This window comes from Coffea arabica, chromosome 2e, assembly GCF_036785885.1.
Source record: "Coffea arabica cultivar ET-39 chromosome 2e, Coffea Arabica ET-39 HiFi, whole genome shotgun sequence".
Lineage (NCBI taxonomy): Eukaryota > Viridiplantae > Streptophyta > Magnoliopsida > Gentianales > Rubiaceae > Coffea > Coffea arabica.
In genome coordinates, this window is record NC_092313.1 from 74378064 (window position 1) to 74395187 (window position 17124).

The window sequence follows — 17124 nt, forward strand, 5'->3', positions numbered from 1 at the left end:
TTTTTGGTTTCATGCACATTTTTTCGTTTTCTATTAGGTGAAAGACTAAAATGTCTCTATTCTTCAAACGCATACTTTATAGGTCACGAGTGTTTCAGTCTTTACATGCGCGCACGGACACACATACACTAGGGCTCCAAACGAGTCGAGTTGAGTCGACTTTTAGTCTAATCGAGCTGAACCTTGATTTAGTTTTCTCGAACTCGATCTCGTGAGCCGACTCACGAGTTTAATATTTTGAACTCAAGTTCGACTTGTCGAACTCGACTCGAACTTCACTCGAGCCGCTCGCGAGTCGAGATCGAGAGTATATGAATTAGAAGAGTAGAAGTTATTTTCTGTGAAAATGAAATATTTGAACTATTCTCCTTTATGATATAGCTGGATGTAGCTTTCATTTCAAGGACCATTTGTTCGTCTTTCCCAAAATTTTGATCATCAGATGTAATCAGCGATATATGGCTATGGTTATTCTGTTGTTTTGTTAGAATTTGAGAAGGCAGTTAACGCATGTAATGATGCACTCACATAATATCAAATTTTGTATAATATAGCTAAAAGCCCATCCTCCAGATACCATCATATTTTTAAGGACATAAAACTCTGAGCTAGAATTAGACAAGAAAAATAAAACATACTTTTTTCCCAAAACTAGAAGTAGCTTTATTTACAATACTTCTAAAATTACCACCAAACTTACATGCTTTTGTAGAAAAAAAAATTTGATATCATGTTTGGATTGCAATTTTTTTGACAATTATTTATTTTTTAACCATCTTTTTACTTCGCCATTCATTGTGTCTCAGACAAAAGTGATACAGTGTTAAGAACTCCCAAGTCCCAAACCTCCCAAACTCTTCTGCAGAACAAGATTACCATCACGCCACCGACAAAATACAAGAACCTTATCTCAGAGTTTGTTTACTATTCCCATGTCATTGTTGTCACTAACGATAGTTGCTTTGACAAAGGCGATCCATCAGCCTGGTCACTACTCACTAGACAGTGATCCCACAAGAATTTTCTTCCTCCAATAGATAGAAACACTTTTATAGGGTGTTTGGTAAACATTTGGAATTAGGTGTAGAGTTTTTAGTATCAAAAGTATTTTTATTGGAGCGTTTAAAATAACTTTTATCCTACAAAGATAAAAATAAACTTTTAGAATTTTATCATGAATGCTGAACTAAATAAAGTGAAAATTATATTTCAAAAATTCGAAAGTATTTACACATATTGGATTCAGATAATGCATTTAAGCACTCAATAAGTACTTATAATAGAAATTTTATTAAGTGAAATACTTTTCCATAAACTACCACAATTTCCGAATAATACCACATCTAATGATGATAGTAGCTATTCGTCTTTCTTTACCATGATAAGTTTCGAGAAATGATTGGTTGAAAAACTTTATCCGGTAATCTGGTGATTAGGGAAATCATTTTACGCATATCAATTCTATGAAATTTCCTCAAAGAAATATTTAGATCTTGTTTGGATTGTTATTTTCTAGAATTTTTTTTTAAAATGTAGTGTAGAGATTCGATATGTGTCATGTATTTTGGGGTCCATTCTTTTTTTTTTTTAACATAAGTGGGAGGCTTTAAATTCGAAACTTCTTACTTACACTCCCTCCTTCCGAACCATCCAATCCATCCCTCCCCCTAAGGTCCATTATAGTTCCCTCTTAAATCCAAAAGATTTTGGATTGCATTTTTTTCCAAAATTTTTTTTACGTTTTCCATGAATCTATTTTCCAATCACTTGTTTACTTCACTTATATCACATAGTTAGAAAACTTGACCTGACCCGATGGTCAAATTAGTCGACTCGGTGAACTGGTGAATCGAAATAAAACCACCGGTTGAGCCACCAACTTAAAAATTTTATTATTTTTATAATTTAAAATATATTATTATATTGTATAATATGATTATTATACAACCCGCAGTTGAACCAGTGACCCGATCACCTCTCCGGATTGAGTTTCGAATCGGGTTTAATAACTATGATATATCAAGTCGTTATAATATATTTTTCTTTTATAAAAACTCTAGAAAATAATGACCCAAACAGCCTCTGAAAAAAGAAGATAAAATTTTGCACCTATTTCGGTATTCTGTTAATCCATTGGTGGGTGCACTATATGGGCTCTTCTATTAGTGGGGGTTGGGTGGGATTGACGACACGAGGAGAAATAAGTTACTATGCCCCAAAGCCTACTTGCAAGTCATAAGGAGACACGCGATGAAGTGTAGAACGTTTTTAACTGTGCTTTTAGTCTGAAGTTTTATCATCATGTGCTCGGCGAAATGATATCAAAAAGTCAATGGAAACTCAATTAACTTTGTGACAAAGTACATTTAAACCTTTCTCGGCCTTTTGGCTTAATCAAGCGACAAGTACATTTTAACACCATCGAGAAGCTACATACATTGTGTTGCCTTTGAGTGACAAGAACAAACTGTCATATTTAGGACAGAAATTACTAGAAGTTGAGAATAAACTGAGCCCCAACAGGGTTAGAGTAACTTTTTGTCTACTTAATGGGAGAGGGCAAGCAATTTGTGCTTGATATGGCCCGCAACTTTCAATGAACATAAAGAAAATTCTGACAAACTCATAAATCTCTACGAAGAAAATTAAAAGGACAAGGTCAACAACTTACATACATGAGTTTACCTAACCCTGTGGAAAGAATTGTTTAAAATGTACAGAAGAAAGGACGAATAAGAGCAGAAACTGTAACATACTGCTGCAAAGCAAAAGCTTGAAAAGGCACTCATTTACAAGAAGACGATGGTTGAACAATACCGTTGATGTAACACATACAGCTAGCTCTTGGGATCCAATTCAAAGTAAATATGTAGGATCGAGGCAGCTGAAACTTTTTCAACATGTATCTTAATCATGACAAATACAATAGAAAGGAAAAGAAACAGATTATGAATTACACGGTAGAAGAAGCTGTTGCTGGAGTGATCTTAATGATGAGTCCGGGGAAAACATCATCAGGGTCCTGAATATGAGGGTTTTGCTCAATGATGAAAGGGTCGCCACACTTGTCACTGATGGTATGAAGCGTTTCTCCCTCTGCAACTACGTAGATTTCATCACAGACTGGCCCCAGAAGCTGATGATCATATTCTCTGAAGCTGAAAGAAAAGGTGCTGAAGAATAAGATCATCACAAGAAGAACAGCAGAAAAAGACAACGCGGCTGCATGGGCTAGTATGGTTGATCTCGATGTAGTAGTTCTTCTGGGCTTCATTTTTTGAGTATTTTCCATGGAAGCCATCTTGATTGTTGTCGGCGGAAGAAGATTAAAAGGGGAGCAAATGAAGATTAGAGTTTGAGTGCAGTTTGGAAACGTACGTCAGTATTTGACATGGGCGGTTTCCCTAGGGGCCACGATACGATAACGTGACCTGACTTTCCTTGCTGGACGGACCCAACTGCCAAAAATCAACTGAATCAGCTGGCTTGCTACGAATAGCACAATTTCGTTTAGGATTTGATCACGAAACTGCAAAGGTATATATCTTGACCAGTTTCTATGGATACTGGAGTTCAACTTTGAATAGGAGGTGGGTTGAATCTGTCAAAAGTTTCAAGCAGACCTTTTGTCAATAACTTTGAAACAGAAAACTCCTAGAAACTGTACTAATTTAGTCAGGGGATATGAATGCCCAGCAGGCCTTATTGGAAAAGCAACAGTTATTTTTGCACGGTAAAAACTGAAGCATATGGTAAATGTCTTCTTAATCTAAGACGAGATACACTTGGACATCTCTAATACTTCAATGTACGTAATACTTTTGCAAGGAAAATAATACACTTGGATATGTCATTTGCACTTCCATCTTTGTTAATTACACTTTCACTATCATTTTTCTATGAAGATTATATGATAAAATAGATTCTGCGAATGCAAGTAACGAAAAAAATAGATTCTGATAGTGAAATGTGAATATTCCCCCTTTCCCGAAAGTACCTTACACGTGAGATCACAAATTGGGATGCCTCCCACACAAAAAGAAAGCCTGATTTGTTCGCTATTTCGTTACAAGACTGTTAGACAACCTTGGCAAATGATACAGTAAACAAACTAAAATCCCATATATGCGACAATAATTTTAATCCCCAAAAAAGAAAGCCAACCACCTATGGGCTCTCATGAACATCCAACACTTCCGCTTGCATCTCCATGCAGTTTCCAAACAGACAGCTCCCCTGCAGCACCACCGGTGAAGAACAGGGGGCCACAACCAACTGCAATTGTCTGGACCTCTTCCTGTGCATATATTCTGCCTCTCTCAGCAAAACTGCAAATAGTAAAGAAAATACTGGGTTCATTAACAAGATGAGAGCCCCCCAAAAAACAAAAAGTATTGAAGTTTTCCTACAAATATGATACTCACGATGGCAGGTCGTATAGGCGAACGGTATTGTCTTTGCATGAAACAAGCAGGATGTGCTTGGACTGTGAATCTTCTATTCCACAGAGAGCAAGTATACCCTGAATTAGAGGAAAATCATCACATTTAGGATCTCATATTAAAAATCAGCTTCATGTAGAGATAAAATACAGTTTGATGCTGTTTGCTATGGATGCACCCAAAGTAGAATGTGCTCACATTGTCTTCTTCCACTTCATTGACTACTTCCAAGTCTCCAATTTCATTTGCTGCCCAGACCTACAAAAAGCACAAAGTATACCAACGATCAAAGAATGCACGTAACAAAAATAAAACTTTATCATTAAATCAAGAAAGTGGCTATTAAGCGGAAAGGCAACAAAACACACCTTCAATCTGTTGTCCAATGAACCAGACAGCAAAAACTTGTCCCAGCAAAGGACAGACGTGACAAAATTCTTATGTCCATTTAATATTTGCAGACACTGCAAAGTTTTCAGGTCCCACACCTGAAAGTTAAAAACCATAGAAGTGAATGAGACAAGAAAGTGCAACTTTGTAAAGGAGACACCAAACTACGAAATCCTGTGCAGTGTCAGCAACTACAGCCAATGGCGGCCACAGACATTAAGGATTATTTTCTTTCTTTTAATTTTTTTTCCTTTTTTTTGGGGGGAGGGGGAAGAAGGGTGGGAAACCTACATATTTACAAGACTTAGGAGGACTACGTTCAATTATCATTGTTGTTTTCTAATTTCTGAAGGGGATGATGGGGAAAAGGGTCATTCTAATTTTTCTGAACTTGAAAACAACTAAACATCCAATAAGAAACAAAACAAATTTCATAAATCTTCAATCCAGTTGCACCCAAACGTGTCACAATATTTTTCAGCTCATCAGTACCATTTTTCTTGAAGATGCCAAGGTTGAAATAACATATAAAAAGTACGAAAACAACATGCAAAGATCAGCTAATAAAACGTTATCTACAATAAAAATCAGATGCAATGAAACAAACGAGAGAAAGGATGAAAAGCACAAATTTCTGGAACTAAAGAGGACTACAATCATCCAAATATATGAGAAACTTTATGTTTTAGACTAAGGATAGATTAATTTGCATCCATATGCAAAATGTCATCGCAAAAAAGTACTAAGAGATTCAACTAAAGAACTACTGATACTGATAATCCTTAATTAAAGGTACTCTAACAGGGAGAATATCATAAAAGGGGACCATACTCTTATGCTTTCATCCTCGGAACCTGAGTAGAGGCAATTAGCTCCCACAACAAGCGAGAGCACAGCAAATCTGTGGCCCATTAAAAAAGCCACCGGTTCAGGGGAACAGGACACTGATGTGGACTTCCACACCAATATGGAACCATCCTGCCACAAACAAATTATTACAAACATAGAAATACAACACTAACTCTAGTCACTTGGCAATATAAAACTTAGATATACAAATTAAGAAAATTATCAAATCTACAATCTAAGGAACTAATGCTAGCAAAATTAGGAATAACTCAAATAACTGATGGTAGGTACCTGCACTCCGCCAAAAAGCATATCTTCACCCACATCCATGGCATGAACTAGGCCATTTGGTCCACTAAGGACAAGCTCAGTCCGACTTTCGATGTTCCATGCCTACAACAAGAACATTCGTACAATTATCATACAATACAAGTGAATATACCAAGTAATAATTGTGCAGAAACAGGGCCCTGATCATTAGAGACGTCCCAACAGGAAAGCTATATTAAAAATTGATCATGATGGCATAATGGTGAAAAGCTCTCAGACTGTCATACCTGTACAGCATTTTGCAAACCTGCAAATACCCATGGGCCTTCACTTATCAAGCATCCAATTTCACCACCGAGTTCAGCAGTCACAACACACTGCATCAAGAGATAGAATACCAATGAAGCACTCCTTATTTAGGAGAAAGTGAATCAATTTCACAGATGAAGGGACAGAAGCCAACCTGACCAGTGTGGCAATCCCAAACACAGACAGAATTATCCTTACTGCTGGAAAAGAGCTTGTCTGACCCAGAAGGAAGAGCTATGCCAGTAACAGCCTATGCCAAAAGTTTCATAAATTGATTAAAAGCGAAAGATGGAAGATGCTTCAGGAAAACAGAAAAGAATAAATTAAAATCCAGAAATAAAATATTCATTAGATAATCACCTTACTGTGCTTCTGTAACTTTGTCAACGGTGAGAACCCAGAGCCTGAGAATAATGAATGCAAATCCTTGCATTTTTCACCATCAACGCAATTACCACTGACCCAATATGGGCATAGTTTTTTCTGGGATTTCTGACAACTTCCACCAACAGAACAAGCTCTTCTGGAGGTCAAAACCTCATTCTTTGTCACGTGAACCATTTTACCTTCAGCACCCACACCTTCTGTGGATGAAACTGCTAAAATCTTAGGGTTGGAGAGGTCGGGATTCCTCCAAGTGGATCTAAACTTATTGCCTCTTTGACCATTGGATGATGTCCGAGGGGGTCGCTTTGGTTGTGTTTGTCGTTGTGGGGGCTGGTCTTGTCGTGGTTTCAGTGAATCTACATGGCGAAACCTGCAGGGGTTCCTAGTGCACTTCCCAGCAAGCCAAAAACCACAGACTTGATTGTTGCCATAGGGCAGGCTTCCAGAACGATTAAAGACCATTTTTCTTGGCTTCTCAATGGGCCTGCTCTCTGTCTTGATTTCCATGATACTAATGCAAAGAATTTGCAGAAACCACAATTACTCAAAAAGGCAAAAAGAACTCTTTGGAACATTTAAAAGAAAAAAACTTGTGCTTTCTGGCAAAGAACCTGCCGCAACAATCCGATGCAATAGACCAACTAAAACCCCAAACCACTGATCTTTGATCTCGGATATCCCAAAACTATCCAGGTTGCAGGCAGACTCCATAGCAGAAGCACAAACAAAAAATACCACATAGCTGTAGAAAATCTTAAGCTAAAGCAATCCAATCCTAATTTTCCCCTCTGATCACTAAATCAACCGAGCAGAGTGGAAGAGAATTGAATCGTAGCAGCACCAAAAATTCCAAATAACAGCTAAATCAGACGCCAAAATCTAAGAACTAAATACCGGCCCATAAAACAATAAGAGGACCAGATAAAATGGCCAAAAAGCATTCTGAAAAGTAAGCACTTGATGAGAACCACTATTCAAACCCATCACTCAGAAACCCTAATTTCCCCAATCTTTGAGGAGAACTCCAGATAATCTAGTCGGTCATCTCTGCAGAATCATCACGGATATTCCAAGAACAATACGACAAAATTCATCCACAATCACGAAACCCTAAACAAGAAAACCCAAAAACTCCAAGGCCGCAATGAGCGAAAATCGGACGCCAAGGCCACAGCAGCGAAGAAAAACGACCCGCTTTTCGAAATAACATCCTTGAAACCAAGGCAAACTGAGCGATGAATACAAACAACGTTTTATGTATCGATTCTTGAAAAAGATAACAGCAAACCTGAGACTGCGAATGCAAAAACTCAAAATGCCCCCTGACAGAATGCGACTCCGCTAAAAACCTTTGCTTCGATCGATCGGAGATAATTGACGAAAACTCACAACTTTGATAACTAAAGTTTCTATCTTTCCTTCAGAGGGAAGCGCGTTGGACAGTTACAGCTAGTTTGCGAGGGAGGGAGGGAGGGAGGGAATGAATAGAAAGGAAGGGATTTGGAATTGGATGAATGCGCTCCTCTTTCTGTCGCTGTTTGGGAGTAGATGGGATAAAGAAAACGAAGGATTTTATAGGATTTTGCTTTCTTGGGGTCCAAGGAAAAAGAATGATTTGAGTGCAATTTTTTAATATGACAAATATACCCTTAAAAAGGCAATACAGATGTGTTTAATTCCCGATGAATCCCTCTCTTGAACAAAATCCTTTCACATTCTTTCACCGGAATACGTCCTTTGGATGGGAACCCTACTCTACACCGAGTGAATAGGTGGATCTATCATCTAAGGAGTCAATGAGGAACTCATCGCTCGAGGCCTTTGCATTTGTTCGTGAAATTTTTAAAAAATCTTGAACAAGTGCGATGAAATTAGCTATTTTTATAGATATTTTAAAAATATTTTATTGTAACAGAGTATTTATAATATATTTTAAAATATTTTTAAAAAATATATTGAGATATTTAAAAATAGAAGAGTTTTTAAAATATATTTTAAAATTTTTTTAAATATTTAAAAAAACATAAATTACTTTTTAGAATACTTTTTAAAATATTTTTTAAAAATTTTAATAGTATTTGAAAAATTAATTTTTGAAAAACTCAGCCATCCAAACAGTAAGTTTAAAACTTTTCTGGTAACCAACTGCTTTAGTTGATTTTTTCGCCGAAATACCACCTTCTTCTTCCTTTTTTGGCGCCGTGAAAAAAGTAGGTGGCTCATTTAGGACTCTTTTTCTTTCACAGGTTAGCGATCAAATTTCTCTCATTCTTATTTTACTTTCTACGGTTCACTTTAGTTTTGCTTGACTTAAGCATTAAAGGCTTGAGAATTATGGTGGATTGACAATAAATTTACTAATAAATACTTTATCTATTTATTACTAAATTGACTCATAAAATAAATCTATTATCAGCAATAATTTTAGATGGATGCAGAAGCAAATGAACTAGTTTCCTAAAGATTACTACTTATTTACTTTGTTTATGGAAAGGCCATATTTGTAAAGAAACTTATTTAACCATCATTTCTTTTCATTTGTCTTCAACTAGAAACAAATGAAACTACTTAAGTTCTTTTCTTTTCTAAACTCCCAACGATTTGAAATGAAGATCGTATCATTTCTCTTCTTTTCTTTGCCTTTCTAACATGTCATTTTTCTTTTTTGCTTTTCTATTCTAAACTCCCAAACTAGCTAGGAAAGAAAGCATCTCAAGAGCATACGAGTTTTGATATATGGATTGTTTACCTTATTTTACAGACCATACCCTAACCTAATTTTTCAAACAAGTTCGAATAACCTAATCATTTTAAAAATTATGCATTATTTATCCTATATTTTTGTTTGGACCAGTTTAATTTTCTTGATTACCCGATTTTTCAATTCTTTTTTAACACCCTGAATGGGAGGTCTCGAATATGAAATCTCTCACTTACACTTTCTTTTTCGTATCACTTAACCTATCCCTCTTTTTTCTTTGCTTTTCTTGTTTGAGTTCTTTTATTTTCCCGTTTGATTGCCCAATATATATATATATATATATATATATATGTATATATGTATATGTATATATATATATGAAAAGCAATTCAAAAAATGAAGCAAGCAAATGCATGGTATACCAAACTAACGTATAGGTAACATTTTCTCTCTCAATACGATGCCACCACTTGTACAAGATCTACACTTACTGCCAATAATATATCAATTTAAAAAATACTTAAATCTTTAGAATTTAATGATAATCCTATATTTTTTATTTCGTTCATCGAAACGATGATTTTATTCATGGCGACCAAAAATACAGATTATAAGGGTAGAAATTGATCAATTTTATTTTTTTGTAGTAATAGCACTGCACCCAGACCCAGTTCTATTTTCATTTGGATTGTAAGTTTAATAGTAAACAACTTATGATAGTCTGGTAAGTTGGATGCATTTTTGTTGGTTTAATATCTGGATGTAGCATCATCATTAAAGGGAAAAAGAAAGACCCACTGGTGATAAGTTCGACAACTTAATCGAAAAGATAATATCTTACACTTGATAGATAAAAGGATGTCTCCATGTTTTTTACATATTCAGTCTCTCCGAAAGAGAGTGTTCTTATCAATCCCCTCCTAAAGCTACAAGTGAAAGCTCTATTACAGTTCCAGGAGAGGCTTTCACGACGATTTAGCCTCCTCTGCAGATGACCCTCCTAGCAGCTTCCAAACAGACAGCTGTCCTGTAGCATCACCAGTGAAAAACAGGTCACCACAACCTACGGCAATGGCCTCTATTACAGTTCCAGGAGAGGCTTTCACGACGATTTAGCCCTCCTCTGCAGATGACCCTCCAAGCAGCTTCCAAACAGATAACTGTCCTGTAGCATCACCAGTGAAAAACAGGTCACCACAACCTACGGCAATGGCCTCAACTTCTCTCTTAGCAAATACTCTGCCTCTTTCAGAAAATCTGTAGAAGTTCAAAACAATGAATCCATTTATCAGATGAAGGAACATCAACAAAATCTTTCCACCCAAAAAAAACAAATAAATCAAGAATCTATGAACGTGACGACACTCACGATGGCAGGTCGTATAGGCGAACGGTATTGTCTTTGCATGAAACAAGCAGGATGTGCTTGGACTGTGAATCTTCTATTCCACTAAGAGCAAGAATACCACTTTCTTCCTTAAATTCATAAACTACTTGCACATCTCCACTTTCAGTTGCTGCCCACACCTTTAATGTACTATCCAATGATCCGGATAAGAGATAGCAGTCCCAACAAATGAGAGAGGTCACAAAATTAGTATGACCACTTAGTGTCTGCAGACACTGCAAGGTTTTTAGGTCCCACATCTGAAAGTCGAACATGAAATTCAAGATTAAAATTCAATGAGCCCAACAATTCTATAATTCAGAAACGCAGGAATTAACTTCAAAATCTTGTGTATCATGACACGTACTCTTATTGTTTCATCCTTGGACCCTGAGTAGAGCCTACCAGCTCCCACAACAAGGGATAGAACAGCAAGCTTGTGGCCCTTTAGAGTTGCCACAAGTTCTGGGCAACTGGACTCTGAACTGAACTTCCAAGCCAATATGGAACCATCCTGCCACCAAGAAGTTGACAAGCATTTAAAATTCAGTAGTGAACAACAATTAAGTCGAGAACTCGTCATTACTAGAAGCAAAAAACTACTGAACAACAGATTGTTCAAATATGATAGTATACGTATATACCTGTGCACAACCAAAGAGCATATCACCACCCACAACCAAGGCCTTAACTAGGCCAACTGGTCCCCTAAGGAGAAGCTCTGTCTGGGTCTGGATGTTCCATGCCATCACAGCATTCTGCAGACCCACAAACACCCATGGACCTTCACTGATCAAGCATCCAATCTCCCCACCAGGTTTAACAATACCAACACACTGGCCAGTGTTGCAATCCCAAAGGCACACAGATTCATCCTTGCTGCCAGAAAAGAGCTTGTCAGAACCGCATGGAAGGGCAACACCAGTAACGGCCTTATTGTGCCTTTCCAACTTCGTCAACAAGGCCAACCCAGAGCCAGAAAACCATGAGTGCAGATCCTTGCATTTATCGCCATGAACACAATTTCCCGTAACCCAATACTGGCATAGCTTTTGCTGAGCCCTCTGACCCGAATGACCACAATTAACATCAGAGGTCACCACTCCAGGGGATGAAACTTTCACATTCATAGGAGAAGAAACTTTCACATTCTTGGAGGCAGAGATGTTGGGGTTCCTCCAAGTTGTTTTAATTTTGTTCCCATAATTAGCATTTGGGTCATCTGATTGCTGAGGTTGTGGCTGTGGGATTGATTTAGGTTGTGGCTGTGGGTTTGGTGAATGTGAGTGAAGAAACCTACACGGGTTCCTGTTGCACTGTCCAGCAAGCCAGAATTTACAGACTTGATTCTTGACATAGAGGTGCTGCGACTGCTGTCCTTCAAGTCGATCAAAAACTGGTCTGTTTGTCCTCCCATAGCCTCCCGTCTCGATATCCATCATTCTAAATCAAAAAAATCTGAAGAGAACGACGATCACCCACCAAGTATTAATAACTCCATCCAATTCAAATTCCTAAATTTCAAGAACCAATGACTAAAACAACTAAATCCCATATCAAGTTTCATCCTTGATCTCTGATTCTCATGTAGAACCCGAACTTGCATGCGGATGCACAAAATAAATTCTTTAGCTTAAAGAGCTTAAAAGAACCAAAACTCGCCTCTGACCAATTATCCAACAAAAGAAATCCACCTTCACAGTACCAAAACTCCACCATCGGCTGATTAGATACTAAAGAGATAAAGAGAAAGCTACACAGATTGATGGAAAGGCGAGGCGGATCCTCGCTCCCAAATTTATGCCCTTTGATGGAAGCCTCAATTCAATTCCAACCGTCAAAACCCCCGATTTCCCCAGTCAATTAGACTCCGTGTAAGCTAAACCGTTGTGCCCAAAAAAATCAGCAAGAAAAATAAACGAAGCAAAAAAATTTTTTTTTTTGTTTTGAAAAAGGCCAATATTTATATACAATCACGAAACCCTAAACAGTAAAAGTTGGAAAAGCACAGAAATCCACAGCGGACAAGCGGGAAAATCCGATGCAATCGAAGTCGAAGCATAGCAGATCCATTCCCGAAGTCCCATTGGCGCCGATTAAATAATCAGAAAACGAAAATTATGCAAACCTAAAAGCCAAACTGAGCAGAAGGATGTATTGAAGAACGTTTAAATTCGCGCGAGAGATAGCAAACCTGTCTGGATACGATATATTGCAATTATGCGGCGAACTCGACACTGCACAAAAACCTATCTTTCTTCAGCCGGAGACGCCCAAATCGACCCTAAATCTTAATATTGAGAAAATATATATATATCTTCAGAGAGAGAAATAGGACAGAGCGATGTGAAAACAGAGGTAATAACAAGCGGTGATTTCTAGCCTTGTATATTTATAGGCGATTGGTTGTTTCCTAAATTTGACTTCTCAAGTCCGTATCTTTAAGAATTCCAACGCATCTCGGCACTCGGTAGTCGATGTCTCCTCGGATTAGGACTTTTGTATTTTCTTTTTTTCTTTCAAGTAAATCCTAGGAAGTCTTGGGCCTGTTTGGAACCTGAGTTTTTTAGGAGTTTGTCTAAAACTTTGGACCTGTTTGGAACCTGAGTTTTTTGGGAGTTTGTCTAAAACTTTACTGTAGTGCACTGTAGAATTTTTTGAAAAAATTTTGTAGAAGTTTTTGTAAGGTGAAAAACTTTTTTTTTTCTTTCTTTTTCTCTTTCTCTTTCTTTTTCTTTTTCTTTCTTTCCTTTTTCTTTTTTTTTTCCTCTCTTCTTCTTCTTCTTCCTTTTTCTTCTTCTTCTTTCTTTCTTTCCTTCCTCCCCGTTACCTCCCAGCAGCACTCACGCCCACCCCTCTCCTCCATTTTCCCTTCTCCTCCCTCCACCTCCCGCCACCCCCTGTGCCCCTTCCCCCTCTGCCACCACGATGCCCTCCCCCCCGCCACCCCCTGCCCTTTCCTCTGCCAGAGCGACCCCCTCCTCCCGCGCACCCCCTGCCTTTTCCCCAGCTTTTCCCGTCACTCCCCCTCCCTCCGCCACCCCTGCCCTTTCCTCTGCCAGAGCGACCTCCTCCCCCCGCGCACCCCCTACCTTTTCCCCAGCTTCTCCGGCCACCCCCCGCCCTTTCCCCAGCTTCTCCCGCCACTCCCCCTCCCCCCGCCACCCCCCAGCTTCTCCTGCCACCTCCTGCCCTTTCCCCAGCTTCTCCCGTCACCTCCCCTACGTGACCTCCTTCCCTACCACCCCCCTGCCCTTTCCCCAGCGCAACCCCCTCCCCCCGTCACCGTGCGGACGGCGCTGAAATAGTCCCGCGGTTCCGGCAAAAAGCATCGAGGAATTTGGAGAACTGGCAATGCTTTGTCGTGGAGGATTTGCTTTTCTACATCCAGTTGAATAAGGAAACCATCACGTTGAATTTGATGTCCAATTCCTCCATTCTGCACTTTTTTTACCCTTTTTTCGGCTTTTTTGGGCTATGATTTTGCTTGTTCGGTTCTTGGGCTTTTATGTTCATTTTTTGTGTTTGAAAATGAAGGATTTAAAAACTGCCAGAAAGGGGAAGGGGGAAGAGGGCGGGGGAGGGAGAGAAAAAAAAATTGTGTATGGCCGGAACTGACCGCCGGAATAGTAACCGGCGCCGGAAGTGATGGTGGAGGTGGTGGCTGGCGGCGGACGATGTGGTGGGTTGGGTGGTGGAGGAAAAAGAAGAAAAGTTGAATGGAAAGTTTTTTGTGTATTTTTGAAATGTGTAGGTAAAAAGTTTTGAGAAGTTTTTTGGGGTTCCTGTAGCAAAAGTTGTTAAAAAACTAGTAGGTAAAAAACTGGGTCAAAAACCCACTTCCAAACAGGCCCTTTATTGTAATGCACTGTAGAAGTTTTTGAAAAAATTTTGTAGAAGTTTTTCTATGCTGAAATTTTTTTTTTCCTTTTCTTTTTTTTTTCTTTTTTTTTTCTTTCTCTTTCTTTTTCTTTTTCTTTTTCTTTCTTTCCTTTTTTTTTTCTTCTTCTTCTTCGTTACCTCCGCCACCCCCTTTTCTTTTTTTTTTCTCTTTCTTTTTCTTTTTCCATTTCTTTTTCTTTCTTTCCTTTTTCTTTTCTTCCTCTTCTTCTTCCGGGTTACCTCCGCCACCCCCTTTTCTTTTTTTTTCTTTCTTTTTCTCTTTCTCTTTCTTTTTCTTTTTCTTTTTCTTTCTTTCCTTTTTCTTTTCTTCTTCTTCTTCTTCCCCGTTACCTCCGCCACGCCCTTTTCTTTTTTTTTCTTTCTTTTTCTCTTTCTCTTTCTCTTTCTTTTTCTTTTTCTTTCTTTCCTTTTTCTTTTCTTCTTCTTCTTCTTCTTCTTCTTCCCCGTTACCTCCGCCACCCCTAGCAGTCACTCCACCAGCAGCCACTCCTCTGCCCAGCCTTATCCCTCTGCCCCGCCACCTCCCTCCCCCCGCCACCCTCTCTGCCCCGCCTTCTCCCTCTCCCCGTCACCCCTTCCCCCGCCACCCCCTCCCCCCGCCACTACCTCTGCCCCGCCTTTCCCACCCCCCGCCTCCCCTGTTCCCCTTCCCGCTTCTCACCATCTTTCTTTTCTTTCTTTTTTTTTCACAGAGAGGTGGGGAGGAAATAGGGGAAACGCAGAGACAAAAAAAAAAAAAGACAAGATGGGAGGATGGCAGGGCAGGAAGAGGGGGAGAGGGAAAAAAAGGGGGAAAAAAAAAGAAGACCGGCACCGGCACCGGAAATTGGCGCCGGAGCCGGTGACGGAGGTGGTGGTGGGGGAGGAAGAAGAAGAAAAGGGGAAGGGAATTTTTTTTTGTTGTGTTTTGGATATTTTAAGTGTGTAGATAAAAAACTTTGGAAAGTTTTTTGAAATTCCTGTAGCAAAAGTTGTTAAAAAATTAATAGTCTATTTTTTTTTTTTTTGGGTAGAATAGCTTTCCAAAATTTAAGAGGGGGCAGAGAGGAGGTGAGGTGGGGGAGGAGTTGGGGCCGGCGAATGTAATGTGGTAGAGTCATATCACCTTTTTTTTAATTTTAAGGATAATTTCAAAAACCTCTCCAGAGATTTTTTACAATTTCACTAAGTTCTTCTGAGGTTTGAAAAATTATACATACGTCATTTAAATGATAATATTACCCTTAAATATTTTAATAAAATTTCCTTACTTGATATGCTTATACTTAGAATGATTTTAAAACTATTTTTTCATTCTTTTTCCTTTTTATTATTTTTTATGTTAATTTTTTGCTAATAAAATTATAAAATTACCACTACTATCTCTAATTTCTATTATAATCAAATGTCGAATTAATGATTTTTTTGACGTGTTAACTATATACTTAATTCAATTTTTTTTGCTAATCTTTGTTTTCTATTTTTTGGTATTAAAATTAACATTAAATTAAAAAGAAATTGTCCAAAATCACTAATAAATTATGATAATCTCACTACTCAAAAAATTTATAAACTCTGAATCAATTATTTCAACATTTTATTTTTTATCTTATAAATCAAAATTTATAATAAAATATCATTAAAAGTATCCTATCATAGTGATAAAATTATTATTATAATTATTTATCAAATAGTAAATATGGACATGAAAAGATCGGTACCTTTCCCTTATAATTACATTAGATAATCTTATAATTCTATAGGGAAGTAAATTAAAACTCATTACACAAAGACATATTTGGGTATTCATTTAAAAATTTGATCAAGCCAATATTATTTTAAAGCTTTGTTACTAAGATTATCAAATCAAGGAAGGTATGTGTAATTTTCAAATTTCAGGGGAGTTCAATGAAATTGTCAGACACCTCAGGGATAGGTTTCTGAAATTATCCCTTAATTTTATCGCATTAATATCATAATGGGAGGAAATGGGATAAAATTTTAAAATTTGGCCTCCACGTACTCTTTTTTTCCCCCTTTTCCCTTTTAGTTTTCTTTTTTATAGTGCCGCTCGTTAGAGCAATTTTATTTTTCTCTTTTAAGTTAAGATAAAAATATTTATACACAATTTTTAGCTCCTTGCACCCTTTAATATTTTATAAGTCAAACAACAAGCAAGTAACATACAATAGAAGTGTATAAGAAACTCAAAAACTAGTAGTATTTTACATCATTCTTAAGTTAAATACTAGTAGTATTTTTTAGCGTGTTTTTTTTTTGTCAATTTTAAGCGGCAAATACACACGGTTACCTAAGGTAATTCCACCAACATACTCAAAAGGCAATTGCTGACTATTTTTTTTTTGTCAATTTTTTAGCGTGTTAGTATTTGCCTTTTCTTTTATTTCTTTTTTTTTTTGATAATTTTCTTTTATTTCTTTTTTTTTGATAATTTTCTTTTATTTCTTTTAAATTACCTTTCTACCTAATGTCACTACTTATCCGGA

General features: G+C 37.6%; 2 protein-coding genes across 6 annotated transcripts; both read right to left on the reverse strand.

The window, feature by feature from the left end:
* Positions 1-2597: 2597 nt before the first annotated feature.
* On the reverse strand, positions 2598-8188 carry LOC113733101 (zinc finger CCCH domain-containing protein 48). 5 transcript variants are annotated; one of them, XR_011841042.1, is made up of 11 exons: positions 6621-8146; positions 6415-6510; positions 6239-6328; positions 5973-6074; positions 5664-5810; positions 4811-4930; positions 4641-4700; positions 4425-4522; positions 4168-4349; positions 3379-3458; positions 2598-3158 (listed from the first exon to the last, which is right to left on the reverse strand). XR_011841042.1 is itself a non-coding variant. In XM_072081090.1 (10 exons), exons 1-9 carry the CDS (start codon positions 7152-7154, stop codon positions 4178-4180), a joined length of 1419 nt encoding a protein of 472 aa, XP_071937191.1. In that variant the 5' UTR covers positions 7155-8146; the 3' UTR covers positions 2598-3458; positions 4168-4177. The 5 variants fall into 5 exon arrangements, 4 of the variants coding, with proteins under 4 accessions (XP_071937191.1, XP_071937193.1, XP_071937194.1 ...); XM_072081090.1 differs by having other exon boundaries at positions 2598-3458; XM_072081092.1 differs by lacking the exons at positions 2598-3158; positions 3379-3458 and adding an exon at positions 3465-3601.
* A 1977-nt stretch (positions 8189-10165) lies between these two features.
* On the reverse strand, positions 10166-13021 carry LOC113733102 (zinc finger CCCH domain-containing protein 48-like). Its single transcript, XM_072081094.1, has 5 exons — positions 12930-13021; positions 11380-12193; positions 11103-11249; positions 10718-10995; positions 10166-10605 (listed from the first exon to the last, which is right to left on the reverse strand). Exons 2-5 carry the CDS (start codon positions 12175-12177, stop codon positions 10461-10463), a joined length of 1368 nt encoding a protein of 455 aa, XP_071937195.1. The 5' UTR covers positions 12178-12193; positions 12930-13021; the 3' UTR covers positions 10166-10460.
* Between the last annotated feature and the right edge of the window lie 4103 nt (positions 13022-17124).